Consider the following 18,298-nt stretch of genomic DNA (forward strand, 5'->3'; position numbering starts at 1 on the left):
CCTCTGAAAGCAATTCCTTGCATTTGTCTTCTCATGACTTTAATTCAGTTAGGTTGCAGAGAAGCCCAGTAGCTCTGCTGTGTTTTCAGTAATGAAATTATTTCTCCCTGGCAAAGACAGGTTTCAGATGTCAGAGACAGAGCCAATTAAAATCCAAGCAGTGAATTCTTTTCATGAGGGCAGCAGGAGGGATGTATGGCAGGAAGGAAGGAGTTGCTTATTGCTAGGATGTAAATATTATTTTCTCCATCTATTTCAGTCTTGTAGTTCAATTCTCTACAAAATCCAGTGCAGACTAAAAGCAGTGTTTATGTTTGCAAGATGGGAAAGAAGGTGAGGTTTTCCTCACCTCTCAAAATTGAGAGGAAAGTTTCAGTAAGATTTAAGAGGAGAAAACTGGGTAGTGAGGGCAGCTCAAGAGACATCAATAAAGGGAAAAAAAACCAGACCATTTTTGGATGGCAGCTTCTGGGCACTGACAGATGTTTTCTCTGTGTAAAAGTGAGATGAAACCACCTTTTGGTTTATACAATCACCCTATGTAAGACAGTGTCACAGACCACATGGCATGTATCTGGTTCATTGTGAGAACTTCAGACGGACAGGCATAAAGACATTTCATTGTTTTAGTTAACTAGTGTTTTCATGGGAAGAGGTCTAAATTTTTAGTGTCTAAATATGAAAACATGGACTGACATAGCAAAAAGAGTGCTGATAGTTGCCCTCCTCACTGCCTTTGCTATTACCTTTTTGTTCTCTGAACATTATATTGTTCCAGTTGAGATCACAGGTCTGTGGTCTATCAGACTCTACTACCCTGGCCTAGAAATTACGTTTCATTCTGTGTGTCATTTACAATTTCTCAGAAGACTGGTTTATAAATGACAAGACTGTCCAAAGAGAGTTATAGCCTATGTCTAGTTCTTGAGTTTAGAGTCTCTGATCCAGCAAAGTCTGATTCTGTTGACCTGCAAGTCTCTTTGCTTGAGGTGAATGGTGGGGAATGGTTCAAGACTCATTACTGCCTCCTTTCACAGATTTAAGAAGGTGTTGACTAGAAATGCAATAGATCAGCCAAAAGGATTGGGAAGGAAGAAGCTGGTGCAGCTTCCTCATTCTCTGTCACACTCCAGAACAAGCTGGAGAGGTTTCCAGGAATACTACAGCCTGCATTAGTAAGGTGGGATCTCTGAGGAGACCATTCACACCTTGAGGATTCTGTGAGGCGTCTTACTCATATTAATCTCAGCCACAGGACCTCTGTTCCATTACAGTCCCACAGACAGAGGAGTGAAGTACTTTATCTCTCTGGCTGCAGGAGATGCCTTGTCTTTCTCCTTTGCACTTTTCTCTGTCCCTTTTCAATGGGGAAATCAACCACATTAGCTAAAAACTGGAGAAAGGAGTTCCATGCTCTTCATATTTTTCTGATATAGATACACCTAATAGGAATTAATTCTTGTTTCATTCACTTACAGCCAACATGTTGGCTGCTAGAAGAGGAAGTGGAAGCTAAAATAGACAGAAGCAGCAGCCCCTGGATCCCAGGACTACACCATGTTTGTAGAAAAAGTCACCTTACAAGTTCATACCAGACAGTGCATAAAATATCAGCCTTCTAAGAGTTAGCAGCTCATGTGGACAGGGTAATGCTCAGCCTGTCTTGCAGTTTGTGTGCTGCTGAGCACAGAGGAGACAGAAACTTTCTTCTGGAGAGTGAGGGATTGAGACTGTTTGGAGAAGGAGGAAAGATTGTTTGTTTGGAAATGAGGCTGTGCCTTAGGATACTCAGTTGCAATGCTGAAAAAAATCGCTGCAGACACACAGATCAACTCTGTTTTAGAGAGTCATTCACATTCCTTTGCTCTGGCAAACATAACCAGACTTCTTGTACATCGCTAAATATCTGAAACTGTTGTGACCTTTGGGATTCGTAATTCAGTGCAGGCCTTGGGAGCATCTTTCCTGGTCCTTCATTGTATTTTTCATTCTGTTTTCCTTCTTATATTCAATTAATTTCATTTGGTTTTGGTTAATTTCATTTTTTACTGGCTTGACAATTTCATCCATTGAAGTTCTCTATCTCAGTATGAACAGAGCGTGTCAGTACAAAGCTTTCTTTTACTTCCATCCATCAATGTGCTTTCAGCCAGACCTGGGGGGAATATTCTCAGGAGTAAAAGCTCAGCAAGGTCGCCACGCTTCAATTAGTTATTTGGCCTTTCTGACACAGCTAACAAAGGTGTTAATTATTGCTATTTAGAGCAGTGGCTTTGTGGCAGAGATAATTGTCCATCTGGAACTGAGTGAGTCTCTTTTGGATAAAGCATCAAACAGCTGTTAATTCTCACAACTGGAACAAATTGAAATATTTGTAATGTTTTTCAACTGATCAAAAATGTTCAGTATTAAATTAACTGAGGGTTCATAAAATGGAAGGAAGTCTGTCCTTCTTCTTATTGAGATTTTCCAATCAAAAAATCTGCATTAAAATGGGTAATTTAACTATTGAAATGGGATGCTTACAGATTATAAGGCAAGGGTTCAGCTATTACTTTTTCCTGTTGTAAGGTAGCACTGGTTGTGTGGTATTCTCAATGCATTCAAATGTTTTGGATCAGCAATTGATTTGAAATCCCTTCTCTCTGAGAAAGGGTTGATTTTTAAAGGCCTATTTCACTGGTCAGAAATGTGGAGTTTTGCCCTGTGGTTTTCAAAAGGGTTTGTCCAAACATCTACGTCTTGTGTCAAGGGTATGCTGCTATTTCTTAATTGTCTGTGTTAGTGTGACATGTAATTTTATTTAGTATTTTATTCTCTAAGCAAGGTCTCAGGTGCTCAGAGTTGGTTGCTGAGAGGGGAGTGATCTGTTAGGCTGGTTTACTTGCCATCACACTACTCAGAACCAAAGATAATGATTTTTGCTGTTACTCTCCTTTACATCTCCACTGATTTCACTGTCCAGAATTGTCCCCTGTCAGAGCATCAACACCTGGTATCTGTTCTCCAACACTATATTTTTCCTAAAGTCTGTTGTAATCCCCGCTAGTGTAATTTGCTGGCTGAGGAGTTTATCCTGCATGGGATAACATGGAAGGCCTGTGTTCATGTGAAGACCCACTGACTTCAGCACATATACAAGTAGCTAACTCAAGGCATGGGCTTAAAAGACTAATACAAAATTATGATTGTCTAAGATACTTTTTCTGCCTGAGGTAATACTTACTTAATTTAACCAAATAGTTGTACTTAATTCATTCATATGATCTTGAAATTTTCCGTCCCTCTTTTCTACCATCCTCCCATCTCTCTCCTCTATTCTACAAACTATTACAGGAAGACAACCAAATAATTTTGGTGGGAAACGCCAGTACCCACATGAGATTAGTATGGATGAGCGTCTTCTGAAACCTCTGGAAGAGCCCTCCCTCTCAGGTACATGATTCAGTAGTGAAAACCTGTCTCTTGGTTATAAAAGATGGTTCCCTTCCTATCTCCTGTGTGTGATCTGCCTGCCCTGTAGCAATAGGGCAACTACATCCATGCCAAAGATGTGGAGACCATGTCAGGTAGTCTCTGTTTCACTATGGGGAAGCAGTTTGCTGGAGCCCAACTCACCAGTCTTTAAATAGCAGGTTTTCTTTAAAGAAAAGCAGAATCTCTTTAAGTAAAAGCAGAAGCTGTATGACTCAAATTCAGAGTGCGTGAAAGGCAGCTCAGGAATAAAAGGTGTAGACTAGTACAGAAAGCTGGGAATAGAGATTTACTTGGATTTGGAGAGCAGTGAAGCTGAACAAAGTGAGTACAGAATAGCGGTGTAAAGATGAAAATCCAGGGAGGCCAAATAAGTAAGGATCGGGAAACTGATTCAATAGAAAAATTGGATGAAAAACTAGGAGAACAGGGGACACTGGGGACTAGTTTACTGATAGTAGCAAAGATTACCACTCTGGAGGACAGATAACAACTGTCTGGGTGAGAAGAGTGGTCCAAAGGAAGGGCTGAGGGAGAGAGGTTGTCCTTGAGGATGTTTTGCAGCTGGCAAGTGTGTGACTGTACCAGCTTCTGAAGGCTGTGTCCTCCTGGAATGTGACAATCTGTACTGCTGTCAGTTCCCTTTAGCTCAAGGGACAGACATTTCTGTAATGTAGCTAACATTTGTACCACACTGATCCATCCACATGTTCACAGGACGACATCTGTTGGTAATAGTTTTGTTTGTCTTTCCCTTTAAACAAGATTTGAATTTTCTTTTAAAGATTTGTGATTTTTACCTCTATTTTAATCATTCAGCTCTTTGACAGTTCTACTTTTGACTCTGGCTTTGGTGCACGTGCTGCATCACACAATTTTAGATACGTTATTGAAAAGTTTTATTCTTAGGCCTCATGTACTGGACAAGGTGGACATGTTTGGGTCTTGGACAAGGGTTGTGAAATGCAGGAGATAGTTATCTGCTGCACTATTGTAGAAACAAAAGAACAATGCTTAATGGGAAAAATTGCTTGGAGGAGAAGGGCCCCTACTGAAAATAACAAGAGGCTATTGCTGCTGCCATGGGCTTCTTGTGCAAGCCTGAGACGAGTCACTTAAAACTTTCACCATGTTGCACAGATGGTCACTAGTCATAATGGCAGATGTTTTCAACCCTTGTTTCTGTGTACATGCTTTAGTTCTCATCTGGAAAGCCTAATATCTCCTTGTTTCATACTGGCACTGAGAAGAGAAATTTCCAAGACACTTGGATAAACCCCTTCACAGAAGTCCTGTCCCTCTCCCCTTCTCACCTCCCCCCTGCCTCTCCCAAAAAATAAAAAAATTGATGGGGTTTATCCCCAGTCCATGATTTATTAAATACTGTGCAGGACATAAGGTGAGATGGAGAAAAAGCAAACAGTGACTATACACAGAGCAGTAGTTGTCCTATGACTAGAACGAAGTGAGGATAAGTACTCTGTGATCTTATAGTTAAGAGTGAAATTTTAGTGCATTGTATCATGAGGGAGCTGCATTAAGTTGAATAGATAAATGCAACTTTAGTACATACTAACTTGCAAACCTTCACACTGAAAATGCAAGTTTAAGCATTTTTTGTATGATAATAATAATAATTATAAGAATGTGATCAAATAGATATACTGAGTTTTTAAACCCTGTAGATAGCAAATATTGTTGCAACATGATCTTTCCTTTGATCATCTATTTTTTTATACAGAAATGGTTAATGTTCTATGTGAATAATAGTAATAATAATGTGAATTTTTGTTATCAAAGGATCATTAAAGAAAGATATCAACAAGAAACAGTTGTTTGTTTCAATTGCACTTATCCTTTGGTTATGCAGTTCTATGAGTTACTGCACATGTGGCTGGAAAGCTGTCCAGTGGAAAAGGCCCTGGGGATGTTGGTTAACAGCTGGCTGAGCATGAGCCAGCAGTGTGCCCAGGTGGCCTCCATTACTGGAGGTATTTAAAAGTAGTGTAGATGTGGCACTTGGGGACATGGTTTAGTGGTAGACTTGGCAGTGTTGGGTTAACAGCTGGACTCAATGATCTTAGAAGTCTTTCCCAACCTAAGCAATTCTATGATTGTGTATCTGAGAAATACAGGGAAGCTCACATCTGCCCCAACTCTTGCTGTTTTGGTCACAGGAGACACAACTGTTGTTCTCTGGTGGTTCTCAACATGTGGTGCCAGTGGTCCACATGGGCCAACTCAAGCTCAGTGTGACAGTACCTATAAGAACAGCAGTGTGACAGTGACTGTGGAGAAGGAGGGCAGGCTCCGGGGAGTGCAAGTCTGGAGAGTGCCAGCCACAAACCGATACAGGTGAATATCAGTGTGTTCTGGAGAGGCAGCCACATTTAACCACGTTTTGTGCATGGAGTTTCAGCAACCATAAGTGTGGGACCATCTGTACTGAGTGGGAACAAAGAAATAGGAGTGGTAGCTATAAGGATCTGTGTTCTGAGCTGCTATGAAGCATGGAAGAGTGGAGTGGTGACTTAGAAGAGGTCAGAACAGGAGTGAGAATGGGCATGCAGCCAAGTGGAAGCGCTGCCATCATTTTAGTCCAGAAGTCTTTGACTCTTAGATTGGGCTGTAACCAGCTCATGCTATTTGCTCCTGAAGTCTCTGCTTCCAGTACTCAAGTGTAGGGTTAGTCTGGGTCTACCTGGGTCTCAGACAAAGAATAGCCATGAGCTGTTACAGGAGGGGAGCCTGCTCTGGAGCAATGTCTATTTGGAAATGAAGGCTGGGGAGACCTTACAGATGGAGTTACTTTGGGGATGAGAAGAGTGAGAGTTGTTTCTTGAACTACTTACTTTTTCTTGCAGGATTTCTGCCTATGGAGCAGCCGGAGGCAAGGGAGCCAAAAACCACAATAAGAGGTCCCACGGGGTCTTCATCTCAGCCACCTTCCACCTGGAGAAAGATGAACTGCTGTACATCTTAGTGGGGCAGCAGGGAGAGGATGCCTGCCCTGGGGTGAGGGCCACCAAGCATGTGTGGGCAGAGACCTTGCAGATTTGATTCAGTGGGTGGCTTGGGGTTTGGTGATAAAAGATAGAAATCCCAGAATCCATCAATGAAATCCAGTTGAGAGACTGGAGAGAACCAATAAAGCAAGTTAGAAAGAATCTCAAAAATATAAAGAACTCTGAAAAGAAAAGCAATCCCAAAATCCACAAATAAACCTGAAGCCTGCAGGAACTTTGCTCTAAGTTCCTGGTCTTTGAAATAAGTTCCTCATCAGCTTTCTTGTGCTTATTTTAAGCAGAAAGCTAGTAGGTGAAAGCGGTGTGCTCCCTCTATTGTTTTTCCACAGCCTAGATTTCTTTCTGTGTGCCAGGATTTCAGACAATTTATTATTATTTGTGGAAGCAATCAGCAGTGTTGTGGCTGCACTGTATTAAATACTCTCTAGGCTTAGAAACTAAGGTCTGAATTCAAAGGCTATCAAAATCAGTGAGAATGTTTCCACTAACTACAGTGCCCCCTGGATTAGGTATTTGTAATAACAAAAAAACACTTATGAGAAGTGGGCATGTATACTTATATATGTGTCTTCTAATGCTAGACCAAATGAATTGAAAATCCTTTTATCACATAGGCTCAAAAAATGCCTCTTTTCAGCATGAATTCTTTGATATTGCCTTTTTCTAGAAATGTGATCAGTTAACCCCTGCCCAGGAACAAACCCATTTTCTCCTTTTCCCACAGACTGAGGTGTTTTGAGGTGCATAAACTATTCTTGTAGGCATTCAAAATTACTGTTTACCTTGCCCAGAGCATATGATGCCTTACCCAGATGCTGCAACAGATTCTAAACCCACCTTTTCTTTACTTTATAGAGTACAATAATTGTATCTATCTAATATATCCACTACTGGAAAAAGTTTCAGTTTATTTTTCCCACTTCCAGAGCCTAACTTCCTTTGACTTTGGAAATGCTAGTGAATCTGTATATTGGGTAACTAATGTTTGTTTTCCTTTCTCTGAAGAAGTTCTGCAGCTCCAAACCTTGATTCTCTCTCCTCAGATTTCCCCAGTTGCTTTTCCCTCCTCTCATCTAACCTCATCATCTTTCGTTCTCTTATTTGAATTGCTCCACCAATTAAGAAAGGCCATGAAGCACCACCACCAGAATTGAGAAAGAGCTCTCCCTCTGTCAATTGTCAATCAATCTCAGTCTCAATCTTGGGATGAGATGCAATCGGCAGAAACTGGAACATATGATGTTCCACCTGAACATGACAAAGAGCTTCTTTTCTGTGAGGGTGACTGAGAACTGTAACAGGTTTCCCAGAGAGGTTGTGGAGTCTTCTTCTCTGAAAATATTCAAAAGTGGTCTGGAAAGAATCCTGAATTATATGTTCTGAGGAAGTCTACTTGAGCAAGGAGGTTGGACTAGATGACCTCCAGTGGTCCCTTCCAACCTTACCCATTCAACCGTTCTATGATTCCACATGAATGAGAGCACACAGGAAGTAAAACTGGTGCCATGCAGGAATAGCAAACTGGGTCTTCAAGTTATTCTTCCAAGATATGTCAGTAGATCATTCTTAACTACGTGCAGGTCACCTCTGTGTGCTTTATATGTTTATAACCTTGAGAAATACCTAAAAAATATAGCAGTAAGAACATTCTGAGAATTAATCCATAATGCAAAACATTTTAATGTTTTTGGTTATAAGAAAATCTAAGTATGTGAAATATGAATTATGTGACATCAATAATGAGTTATCATTATTACTATATTTTCACTTGCACGTATAATGGGAGTTTAAAAATCAAGGTAACAGACAGACCTACCCCTCAGCTATCGGTCCTTGCTGAAGAATTCACTTTCCACGAAGATAACCTACATAGTGCTTTATATATGTCTGATATGTTATTATACTGAAATATACAGACAACTCTCATGAGTTGGACTTGGCTGATATTTGAGTACATCTCTCATCTCCTTTCAGAGCAATCCTGAAACCCAGAAGATCTGCTTAGGGGAGTCATCTCTCATTGAAGAAGATTACAGAAAAAAAAAGGATCTGAGGGAGTGGGCTGGAGGAGGTGGGGGTGGAGGAGGAGCAACCTACATCTTTAGAGTAAGTATTTCTTCTTTGCATCCTGTCTGAGTAGTGTCCAGCAGAGCAACTAGCTCTCACTATCAGTCGTGTCATATGATAACCAGTTCTTTAAAGAAAGATGATGAAAAAGGAGTCTCCCTCTCCTGTCTCTATCCCTCCCCTCACCTTCTGTCTCTGTTTTTTGTCTTTTTAATTATTTATCTCTTTCCATATCCTTGATCATATTTGTCACTGTCACTAAGCTAGTTGAACTGGTTTCTCAGTTCTTAACAGCTCAGATCTGGGAATTACACCGGGATCCCACTTTAATACAGGCAGCAGTCCTAAAACAAATGAATCCTAAAATCTTGGTGTTCAGTTAAACAGCTACTTTTGTATACAGGAACATGATGTAAAACATTTTCCTAATGATTCTGTGAAGCAATCAGTAGCATGGCCCTGGCCTTGGTCCACTCTTCTTTGGGATTCTTTCATGCTCTTTGATGAGTTTATGTGAGTTCACCTATCAAAGGGATGCGAAGTTTTTCTGATGTTTGATGGGGGGTTTTCCAGCAGAAGGATGGGATTTTCGAACCTTTGCTCATCGCAGCAGGAGGAGGAGGAAAAGCCTACCTGAAGGCTCAAGACAGCTCCCTGGATGATGTACCCCTGGAGCAATTTGAGAACAGCACTGCAGTACCTGGAGTCAGCGGAAGGACTGGGGCATCAGGTGAGATGCCAAAACCACACAAGGTCTGAATTAGGTGGCCGAATATACACATTGTCCTGTGGGCATGAAGTGAAGGGTTTCTCTTTTGATCTTCTGGAATTTTTCTGTGGCAGTAGTTATTACAAATATACTGAGTAGTCTGTAAGGGATGTTTTTTATATGGTGTGTCATCAGATAAAAGAGAATTCATAAGAAAGGTGATGAGTGCTCCAGTAGAGGCTGTTCCATAGGAGGACTCTTCTCTTCTATGAACTGACCCAGTGACAATGATGTTTGAGAGATGAAACCCATTCCTTCACACTGTAACAATGGCCTTTGAAGAGAAGACTTTTTCCCTGTTACTCCCCTGAAACCCTATCTCGTGGTTTAGGAATGGTACTTCCCAATTTAGTGCTCTCACTGAGACTCTCTAAACCACATGCCACTTACTCCCTGCAGTGGGATGGAGAGAATTGGAGGCACAAAAGGTGAAAATCACAGCTTGAGATAAGAACAAATTACTAGAAATAGCAATGAGATAAGAAATTAAACAGTAACAACAACAATATTAATAACAAAGTGTACAAGGTAGGTAAATGATTCACATGTGATTGCTCGGAACCAGTTTTACCTGACCGCTCCCTCCAGCTCAGAACTGGCGCTACCCCACTGCTGTCTCCACCACGCTTACTCGACTTATTCCCCCACCACCCACCACACCCCTCCCCACCCCACCCCCACCTCTACCCCGCCGGCAATGATATGAGGTGGTATAGAATTACTTTTGGGTCCTAGACATGCCCCCTACCGGCTATTGCAAAAATTAACCCTGTCCTGGCCGAAATCAGGATACCCTAACAACAAGAATTATATTATGGGAATTATACCAGAAATGGAAGCTTATTTATAATCTTTTGTTGGCTGTGCCTAGAATCTATACCTAAGATAAATTCAGTGGTTGTCCATCTCCTGCTGCAATAGCCTCACAGAGGGGACACTAGAATGAGATGAAGAAATCCAGTTTATTTTTATTTCTGTAGGAAATTCAGCATCTCACATGGCTGAAAGCCCTAACCAGTTATCCTGAAGGGAAGTGATGGGCTCCTTATTTCTTTAATGCCACTAGAAATGGGTGCTAAGGTGTTGGCTTATGCAGCACTTACTGCAGGTTGTGCATTAGATTTCCACTTGGTTATTACCCATGGCAGCAAGGAGCTTGTCTGTATATTCTCTTAAATTTAAAGAAAATGTTATCTTGAATAGATACTTAAGGAATTAATACGGGCTAATCTCTATCTTTCTACAGAGTTCCTCTGCATGTGCTTCCCTTACCTATTCTTGTTTTATTTTCTCACTGTCTGAAGGTGGAGGTGGTGGCTGGCAAGATGACAGTCTTCTTCCTCAGGCTGGGAAGTCCCTTCTGGAAGGTGGAGAGGGAGGTCAAGCTTGTCCCCAAGCACTAGACAAGCTCCAGTGGGCCACCTCTGGTGGTTTTGGTGGGGGAGGAGGAGCCTGTACTTCTGGAGGAGGAGGCGGAGGGTACAGAGGTAGGTCTGCTGGAGGAATTAGTCATGATATCTAATTTTGTACCCTTCAGAGCACCTGCAGTTAAGGGCTAGCACTCACTGCAGAGGGACACTGCTGCAGAAGGTGACTCACAGATACTTCAATCTGAACAGTATGAAACCCACCCTACTCTCCAGTATCTCCCTATACCTGGGGAAATCAAGGTTATAGAAGTATTCCTATGTGATTTAGTATTTGGAAGGTGTGGTGAATCACCCCTTCATCCATTTCCAAGTTATCCATGTTCCATTTCTTTTTTTCTGTTCAAAACAAATACATTTTTACCTTGCTGAACTAAGAAACCTAAATTAGATAAAGTCGCTTCATTAACCTTGGTACTGGCTGGGTCAAGTGAGTGTTTATCCATCAATGGTATTACACATACTAATATTAGTGGAAGATTGCAGAGTGACCCCAGGTGATAAGTGCCAGGAATGAATGCAACACTTCGAGACATCACATTTTTTGCAGCATGCGGTACTGATCAGCTAGCCATACTCTTCTCTCCCCAGGAGGGCATGCCTCTGATAAGGATGATATCACAGCTGGTGGGCAGGATGGCATCTCTTTTGTGAACCCCATTGGAGAGATCTTCTTGCATCCCTTGGCAGGTACAATATATTTCTTATTCTCTTATTTCTTTCCTCCTTTTCTTTTCTTCCTCTCTATTTCCTCTTTCCTGTTCCTTCTCCTGTCTTTGCTTTTTGTTAATTTCATTAAAGCTTATTTCATTCTGCAGGTAAGATCTTTAGATGTGGTCATTTCTTTAAATATTTCCATAGTGCTCTGGGACCATTTTTCTCCTCAATCTCTAAACCAGGAGAGACCCAGTCATCAGGTTCAACCGTACATCCTCAGTCCTCAACTTTTCCAGGTTAATTAACTTCAAGGCACCTCTATTTGCTTAAGGAACCCAGTATCTTCTTCTCTACTGGCCCCTATGAGACTTCTGACATGTCCACACTGTGTTGGACTATCAGATCTGCTGCAGAGAAGGAGAGAAGTTTTAGATACCTGCTGGGTTTTGTTTTGTTGGGGTTTTTTTGCCTTACTGGAACAAGAGAGGAAAAACTGAACTAAGCTCACCTGTTGTGTCTTATTCCTTGTTCAGCCATGGAGAGTCACGGTGAGGTGGAGGTTCAGATCTATCTTAACTGCAGCCACTGCCACTCAGACAACTGTAAGCGGGACCCTGACACCAACATGCCAGTCTGCCAGTGTGAGATGGGGGCTGTGCTAGCCAATGACAATGTCACCTGCACTGGTAAGTTGTGAAATATTAGCTTCATTGGATAACATCTGTATTCTTCATATCGCCTCTCCTTCTGGCTTTTTGGATGTTCAGTTCCCAAAGTTACAGCTATTGGCCCCAGTGGACATGGTGTTGTGAGAAATGTCAGTCAAGTGTATGACTGAAAATTCCTTATGACCTTTCCTTACATGCTGAGCTGGATCTCTGTCACCATCTCCAGGTTTGGATTAAGTAGAATGTAAAATATTTGTAAAGAGACATGATGTAAATTTCCTAAATGGGCTTAGTGTATCAGCTATTTAAGTGTAAATACCTGTCTGGGATAACATACCATCTACCACTGAGTTTTTTCAGCCACAGATTGCCTCCTTCCACAGCAGTTTCCCACTGTGCCTGTCAGCTGATGCCTTGTACTCACTGTTATTTTCTGACACAGTCTCTTGGAGCTCCAAAGCATCAAGACTGTAGAGAGTTTCAACTTGTGAACAGTGATGTTACTCATTTATAGAAAACTGAAGAATGGATAAGAAATGTGTTTTATCAGTTTTCTACCTTCACAATAATTTTAAAACTATTTAGGTTTATTTTCAACTTCCAGCGTTGTAGAGGGATTTGCTGTAACTTTTATAGGATGGTCTGGCCATGACCTCTGTATTGTTTTCTGAAATGCAAGCAACATTTAGAGGGATGCATTACAGCAGCTCTGGTTGCTTTCTGATTAATGTACCTTTTTATTTTTTTTTATTTTTTCCTAGTGCCCCAGGGTCCTATCCCAGAGGGACACCTGTCTCTTCCCCTCCTCCTGGCTGTGGTGTCTGTGATTGTGGTGCTTGGAATGATCCTCACTTGTGGCAGCCTATCTATCAGTAAGAAACACTTTCCTTCTTATCATCCTTTGACTTGCTTTTCCCAGTTAAATTAGACAAAAGGAAACTAAGTACTCAACCACATGCCACTGCTTTTAATGCTTGGAGCCAAAGTGTTGTCGTCCCCAAGTGGATCAGAGGACAGGGAAAAAGAAGCGATAGAAAACATCGCCCCCTGCAGTTAGGCACAAGCATAGTCCCAAGGGGTAAGGACTGCTCTTCCCTGGTGTTTGCCTCAGAAAAAATAAAGAACTTGGAAAGCCTTCTTAGTAGCTGCTTCTTTAGCAGGCAGTGCTATACAGGATGAAGTCACAATCTGCAATTAAACATATAATTCGTTCAGGGAGATGGTTTGATTTTTGGGACTCAATGTCAGCAAGACATCTTACAGAGCACTCTTTCCTCAGCCAAAGTACAAAGAAGCATAGGAAACCTAAGTTGCTCCCAGGTGCCTGCAGGAATGACTGTTTCCATATCCAGTATTAAATCACTACAAAGCATGAAGAGAGTGATATTGACAAGCTAAAGATGCTTCTTGAGTATTTATAATTATGGGGTTTGTTTCTTTCTGTTCTATGTGGCCAGCATTATCTTTTCTGTCCAGGGATTGATCTTGTTTATGCATTTTTATTTGTCTCCTCACCTGCAGTTTATTACCTTAAGAAACAGCAGCTGGATGGAGCCAGAGCACGACTGCAGAGCCCAGAATATAAACTGAGCAAAATCCGTACATCTGCCATCATGACGGATTACAACCCCAACTACTGCTTCGCAGGGAAGGCTGCCACTCTAAGCGAGCTGAAGGAGATCCCGCGGAAGAACATCTCTCTGCTTCGGTAAGAAAACAAGGGTCACCTGTCTGACTAACTGCAAAACACTTAGTCCAAGTCAGCCAAAATACAATAGATATCATACTTGTTATGTTCTCTATGATATTTTGATTCCATGAAGTTCTCAAGCAGAAGTATAAAATCATGAGTCTCCTGTTCCATGTTCCCATACACAGCATATAGTATTTCACCTTTGTGTTTTTATATGATGTCCTGGATTGCACTCGCCTCCTGGGAGTAAATCCCTTCCAAATCTATAGCACTGTTTCTTTTTCACGAGTTTCCTACCACAAGGAAATTTCCTGTCACAAGGAAATACATGCTAGGCTGCCCTTCAACTCCATACCATCCAGATGATATTGATCAAAGTTATAAACTTTGGAAGGAAAAAATTGATTAGTCTTATCTGCTGTCTTACACCCTCTCCTGAAGATATCAGTCTGCAGCCACCTTATTCTGTCATTCTCCATTTTCCTCTATTGCCATACTTGGTGATAGGGCCTAGGATTGAGCAGGCTGCTTTATTTGTTCAGAACCATCAAGGATCCAACTGCACTGTTTTAGTGACAGAAAATACTGATAAGTTATTTTCAGAATCTTTGAGAGGAAAACAAATCCCTGTTGTTGATTTCATGTCTTACAGCAGATTCTATTCCTAGTCTTGGACTGGATGAAGAGAAGAGCTCGGCCAGCGTTGGATCTAAGGGTATATAATATCTGTTCTCTCTCCTTTTCTTACAGGGCACTAGGACATGGTGCATTTGGTGAGGTTTATGAGGGAACTGTGGTAGGCATTGGAGGGGATCCCAACCCTCTTCAAGTTGCTATCAAGGTCAGTACCCCCAAATTTCTTATACAGCAGTAATGACCCATAAGAGCCATATTATCTTATTACTATTCCAGTTGGAGATTCACGTTCATCACATGCATAACGACATATGTATAGGTGTAATGCAGATTTCCACGCTTTGCTGCATCCAGGAATTATCAACTTTAATTTTTAAGTTGTATGGCACTAGAACCAGCTAGCAAGTAAAGCCATCTGTCTTTTTGCTATATGCCTAATGGCTGTAAGGTGTGATCTAAGTACAAAGGGAATCTAAAAAGGGCAATCTGTTTTGTAAGCTCCATTCCTGTTGCTCAGTAGATGTAGAATCAGTGCCCTCAGATTAGAAGTTGTGTGAATTAGTCACCTAGAGACTGCATATTATGATTAGTTAAAATAAAACAATTAATTATCTATTAGCATTAATAAATACACCTCAATATATCAACACAGAACTGTCAGTTCATCCTAGCAGTGAATCTGCCACAATGACTTTTCTGCCTCAATGAATTATAGATGTGAGTAGCCAAGAAAGAAAGAAACTTAAAGGGAACAAAAATAGTAACAAATAGACATTTTGGGACATTGAGGACTAGAAAGGGATTTTCAAATATTGTACAAAGAAAAGAGAGCACTGGAAAATATTAGTATGAATCATTTATATGATAGCAAACAGTAAACATTTACAGTAATGCCTATATATTATTGCTTCTGCATTTCAGTGGGTTTGAGTGCTTTCTCCTAAGTTTTTCACATGATGTTATCCTATTTAAAAATTTGTGGGTTTTCTCAGTTACTTTCCTTTACACTGAGACTAGTGTTTTTCTGCTCTATGTGAAACTTTCTAGTAGTCCCTTGTTATTGCATAGTGTTAAATATGCAGTTGTGAATATATACTGTGATACTATGCTAATTTCCACATTATTAATGACAAGAGATAACAGGCTGTTTTTCTGTGAAATTACTGAGGTTTCCTCAGGATTTGTCAGTTACTCAGCCCTGAAGTTAAGGATGCTCATAACCTGCTTTTGTTATTTTATAAGCCTGTGACTCAGAGAACCAAATCTACTTCTATGAATTCAGCTCAAAAATGTAGCCTTCATTAATAAAAAGAAGTTCTACTGTTATTCATCCCATCTTTCAAACCCTCTTAAAAAAAAAAGTGAAAGGATTGTGCATTATGGCATTTTGTTATAAACTTCCCTGTGCCACTGTATGAATGTGGATGAAAACCCAGGACACTAGCAAGCAGTTGGAACTGACCAACTCAGTTCCACCATCCAGACTGCAGGAAGCACCAGAGCACAGTGGCAAACAGAAGAAGATGTCAATGGCCACTTGTTATCCATATATTGTTTGTGGGTCTTCCACCAATTTAATACATGATCTGCACTGTTCTGTGTAAATCAATCACTTATTTCAGACAGCAAAATACAGCCCTGCCTCCTGTAGCCCACACTACTGATGACAAGAGCTGTTCCCATGCCAGACACACCATGCTGAGCATCCCACCTCTCTGCGTGCAGTGTGGCCGTGGGCACTACACACAGCTGTGGCCAAACTACCCTCTAAGGTTAAAACAGTGGGCACAGTAGCATGTGCTGCTTCTACTGCTGCCTGTGCACTCAGTTCACCTGTGTCAGTGGAAGATGCTGTCCAAATCTGCTGGCAGGAGAGAAACCTAAAAGGGCACATGACACAAATATTTAAATCACATGGTTGTATGTGTCATTTGACACATATGTGTGTCAAATTTGACATATATGTGCTGCAATGTGCACATATAGAAAAGGGAGAATTAATTAGCACCTGTAATTTAAAAGAGCTTTCTAGATCTGTAATTCCCCACCTAATGTCTTTCTTGATGTGTACCTGAAGCTATTTTTACTTCAGAAGTGTGTATAGAGCTAAATTCACACAAAAAAATCTTGAAGTAGGTCACTAGTTTCCTATTCCAACTTTAACTACCAAATGGGTCAAATGCACTTCAATAAACCTGGTAGTGAAAAGATGAGCCCCACCTCGTAGGTTCCTGAAGTGATTCATATTACATGCTTATTATTTTCTTTTTTTTTCCTTTTTTCTTTGGTGGTCATCTAAATATTCTCAATTCTTTGGTCGGATGGCCCTCGTTATCTTTACCTCTCAACAGACCCTGCCAGAAGTCTGCTCTGAGCAGGATGAGATGGATTTCCTGATGGAAGCATTGATTATCAGGTATAGTTTAAGGTTTTTCTACTGATGGTGGGCAGGGGGAAAAAGAGTAATGCAGGTCATCATAGAATCATTTATCCACTTGCTTTGTTCAGAAATTAAATCCAGTCTTATTTTTCACCAGATGGCATTTTAGTAGCATACAAATTACTGGTTTCAGCTACTTGTTTATCTCAAACAAGATAACTCAGGCTCTTTTGTTGCCCATCTCTTGTGGTTTAATGCCAGCAGGCAGCTTGGCCCCACACAGCAGTGGGATGGAGAAGAGAATCAGAAGGGAAAAAAAGCTCATTGTTGAGATAAAAACAGTTTAATACATAAAGCAAAATCTGTGTGTGCAAGGCAAGCAATTTTAAAGTCATTCAGTACTTCCCATGGGCAGGCAGGTGTTCAGGCATCTCCAGGAAAATGGGGTTCCATCATGTGTAAAAGCTACTTGGGAAGAAAAATGCCAAACTTCGAATGACCCTTCCCCTCCTTCCTCCTCCTTTCCCCAGCTTTCATTGCTGAGCATGTTGCCATATGGTGTGGGATATCCCTTTGGCCACTTGGGGCCAGCTGTAATGGTTGTGTCCCCTCACAACTTCTTGTTCCCCTCCAGTCTTTTCACTGAGGGAGAGGGAGGTGTGTGTGTGAAAAACCTTAACGCTGTGTAAGTACTGCTCAACAGTAGCTAAAATACCAATGTGTTATCAACACTGTTTTGATCACAAATCCAAAATAGCACCACATGAGCTACTGTGAAGAAAAGTAACTCTATCTCACCCAAAAAACATTACAACAATTTAACAAAATTTCTGTTGGTTGGTCTTGTTCAGAGGAGTAAGAAGGCACAACATTTTTTACAAATATGTTCTGCATTTGAAATATTTCTCTTTTCAAAGAATCCTATTACCGTCTTAATAAATATAATTCATGTCCCAAAGCCCTTGGTAAGCAAATTTTCAATGATGAATTGGAAAGCAATAGGAAAGATAAAGATTAGAGCCACCTGTGCAGTCACTGAGATGTTCAGCCTCTGCAAGACCAGTACCAGTACTGGCTGTGTGCCAGGGAGTTACGTTTTTTAGGCTGAGGTGCTAGGGCTTAAGCTATATTATCTCTTGCAAATAAAGTTAAGAGTTTTTATAGGAGCAGATTTGGCAGCTGAAGGAGAAACTGTGAAAAGCTTTTCCCATTGTGGTTTTCAGTCAGTAGCTAAGTTTATGAGCAGCTTTTTTGCTGTTCCTATCTGCAGAACTGTTTGCCATAAGAAAGCACTTTTTACAGTGAAGGCTTTTACCCTTTCTTTACAGAATAATAGCTGAGTGATATATTCTGAAACCTCTGCAGGGATAAGGTAGTGAATATGGCTCTGTCTGTGTAGCTTGCACAGGTGGAACAAGGTCCTTCTCTCAGTGCATCCACTTTTATTAGATGTGTTCTGGCTTTTGATACCTTTGCAAGCTTAACAGAACCTTTTATAAGG

The 18,298-nt window shown here is 40.9% G+C and overlaps 1 protein-coding gene across 1 annotated transcript in view; it reads left to right on the top strand.

The window, feature by feature from the left end:
- LTK (leukocyte receptor tyrosine kinase) overlaps nt 1-18,298 on the top strand; it is a 93,090-nt gene that overhangs the window by 65,507 nt on the left and 9,285 nt on the right. The window contains exons 11-22 of the mRNA XM_051791354.1: nt 3,337-3,435; nt 5,652-5,829; nt 6,339-6,489; nt 8,475-8,606; nt 9,141-9,297; nt 10,641-10,823; nt 11,355-11,453; nt 11,954-12,106; nt 12,850-12,960; nt 13,610-13,796; nt 14,532-14,622; nt 16,769-16,833. Of these exons, the coding sequence (XP_051647314.1) occupies nt 3,337-3,435; nt 5,652-5,829; nt 6,339-6,489; nt 8,475-8,606; nt 9,141-9,297; nt 10,641-10,823; nt 11,355-11,453; nt 11,954-12,106; nt 12,850-12,960; nt 13,610-13,796; nt 14,532-14,622; nt 16,769-16,833 (1,606 nt within the window). The remainder of the gene's footprint in view (nt 1-3,336; nt 3,436-5,651; nt 5,830-6,338; nt 6,490-8,474; nt 8,607-9,140; nt 9,298-10,640; nt 10,824-11,354; nt 11,454-11,953; nt 12,107-12,849; nt 12,961-13,609; nt 13,797-14,531; nt 14,623-16,768; nt 16,834-18,298) is intronic.

Source organism: Manacus candei, unplaced genomic scaffold, assembly GCF_025592945.1.
Source record: "Manacus candei isolate 608988 ecotype Guabito, Panama unplaced genomic scaffold, ASM2559294v1 h1tg000033l, whole genome shotgun sequence".
In the NCBI taxonomy this organism is placed as follows: Eukaryota; Metazoa; Chordata; class Aves; order Passeriformes; family Pipridae; genus Manacus; species Manacus candei.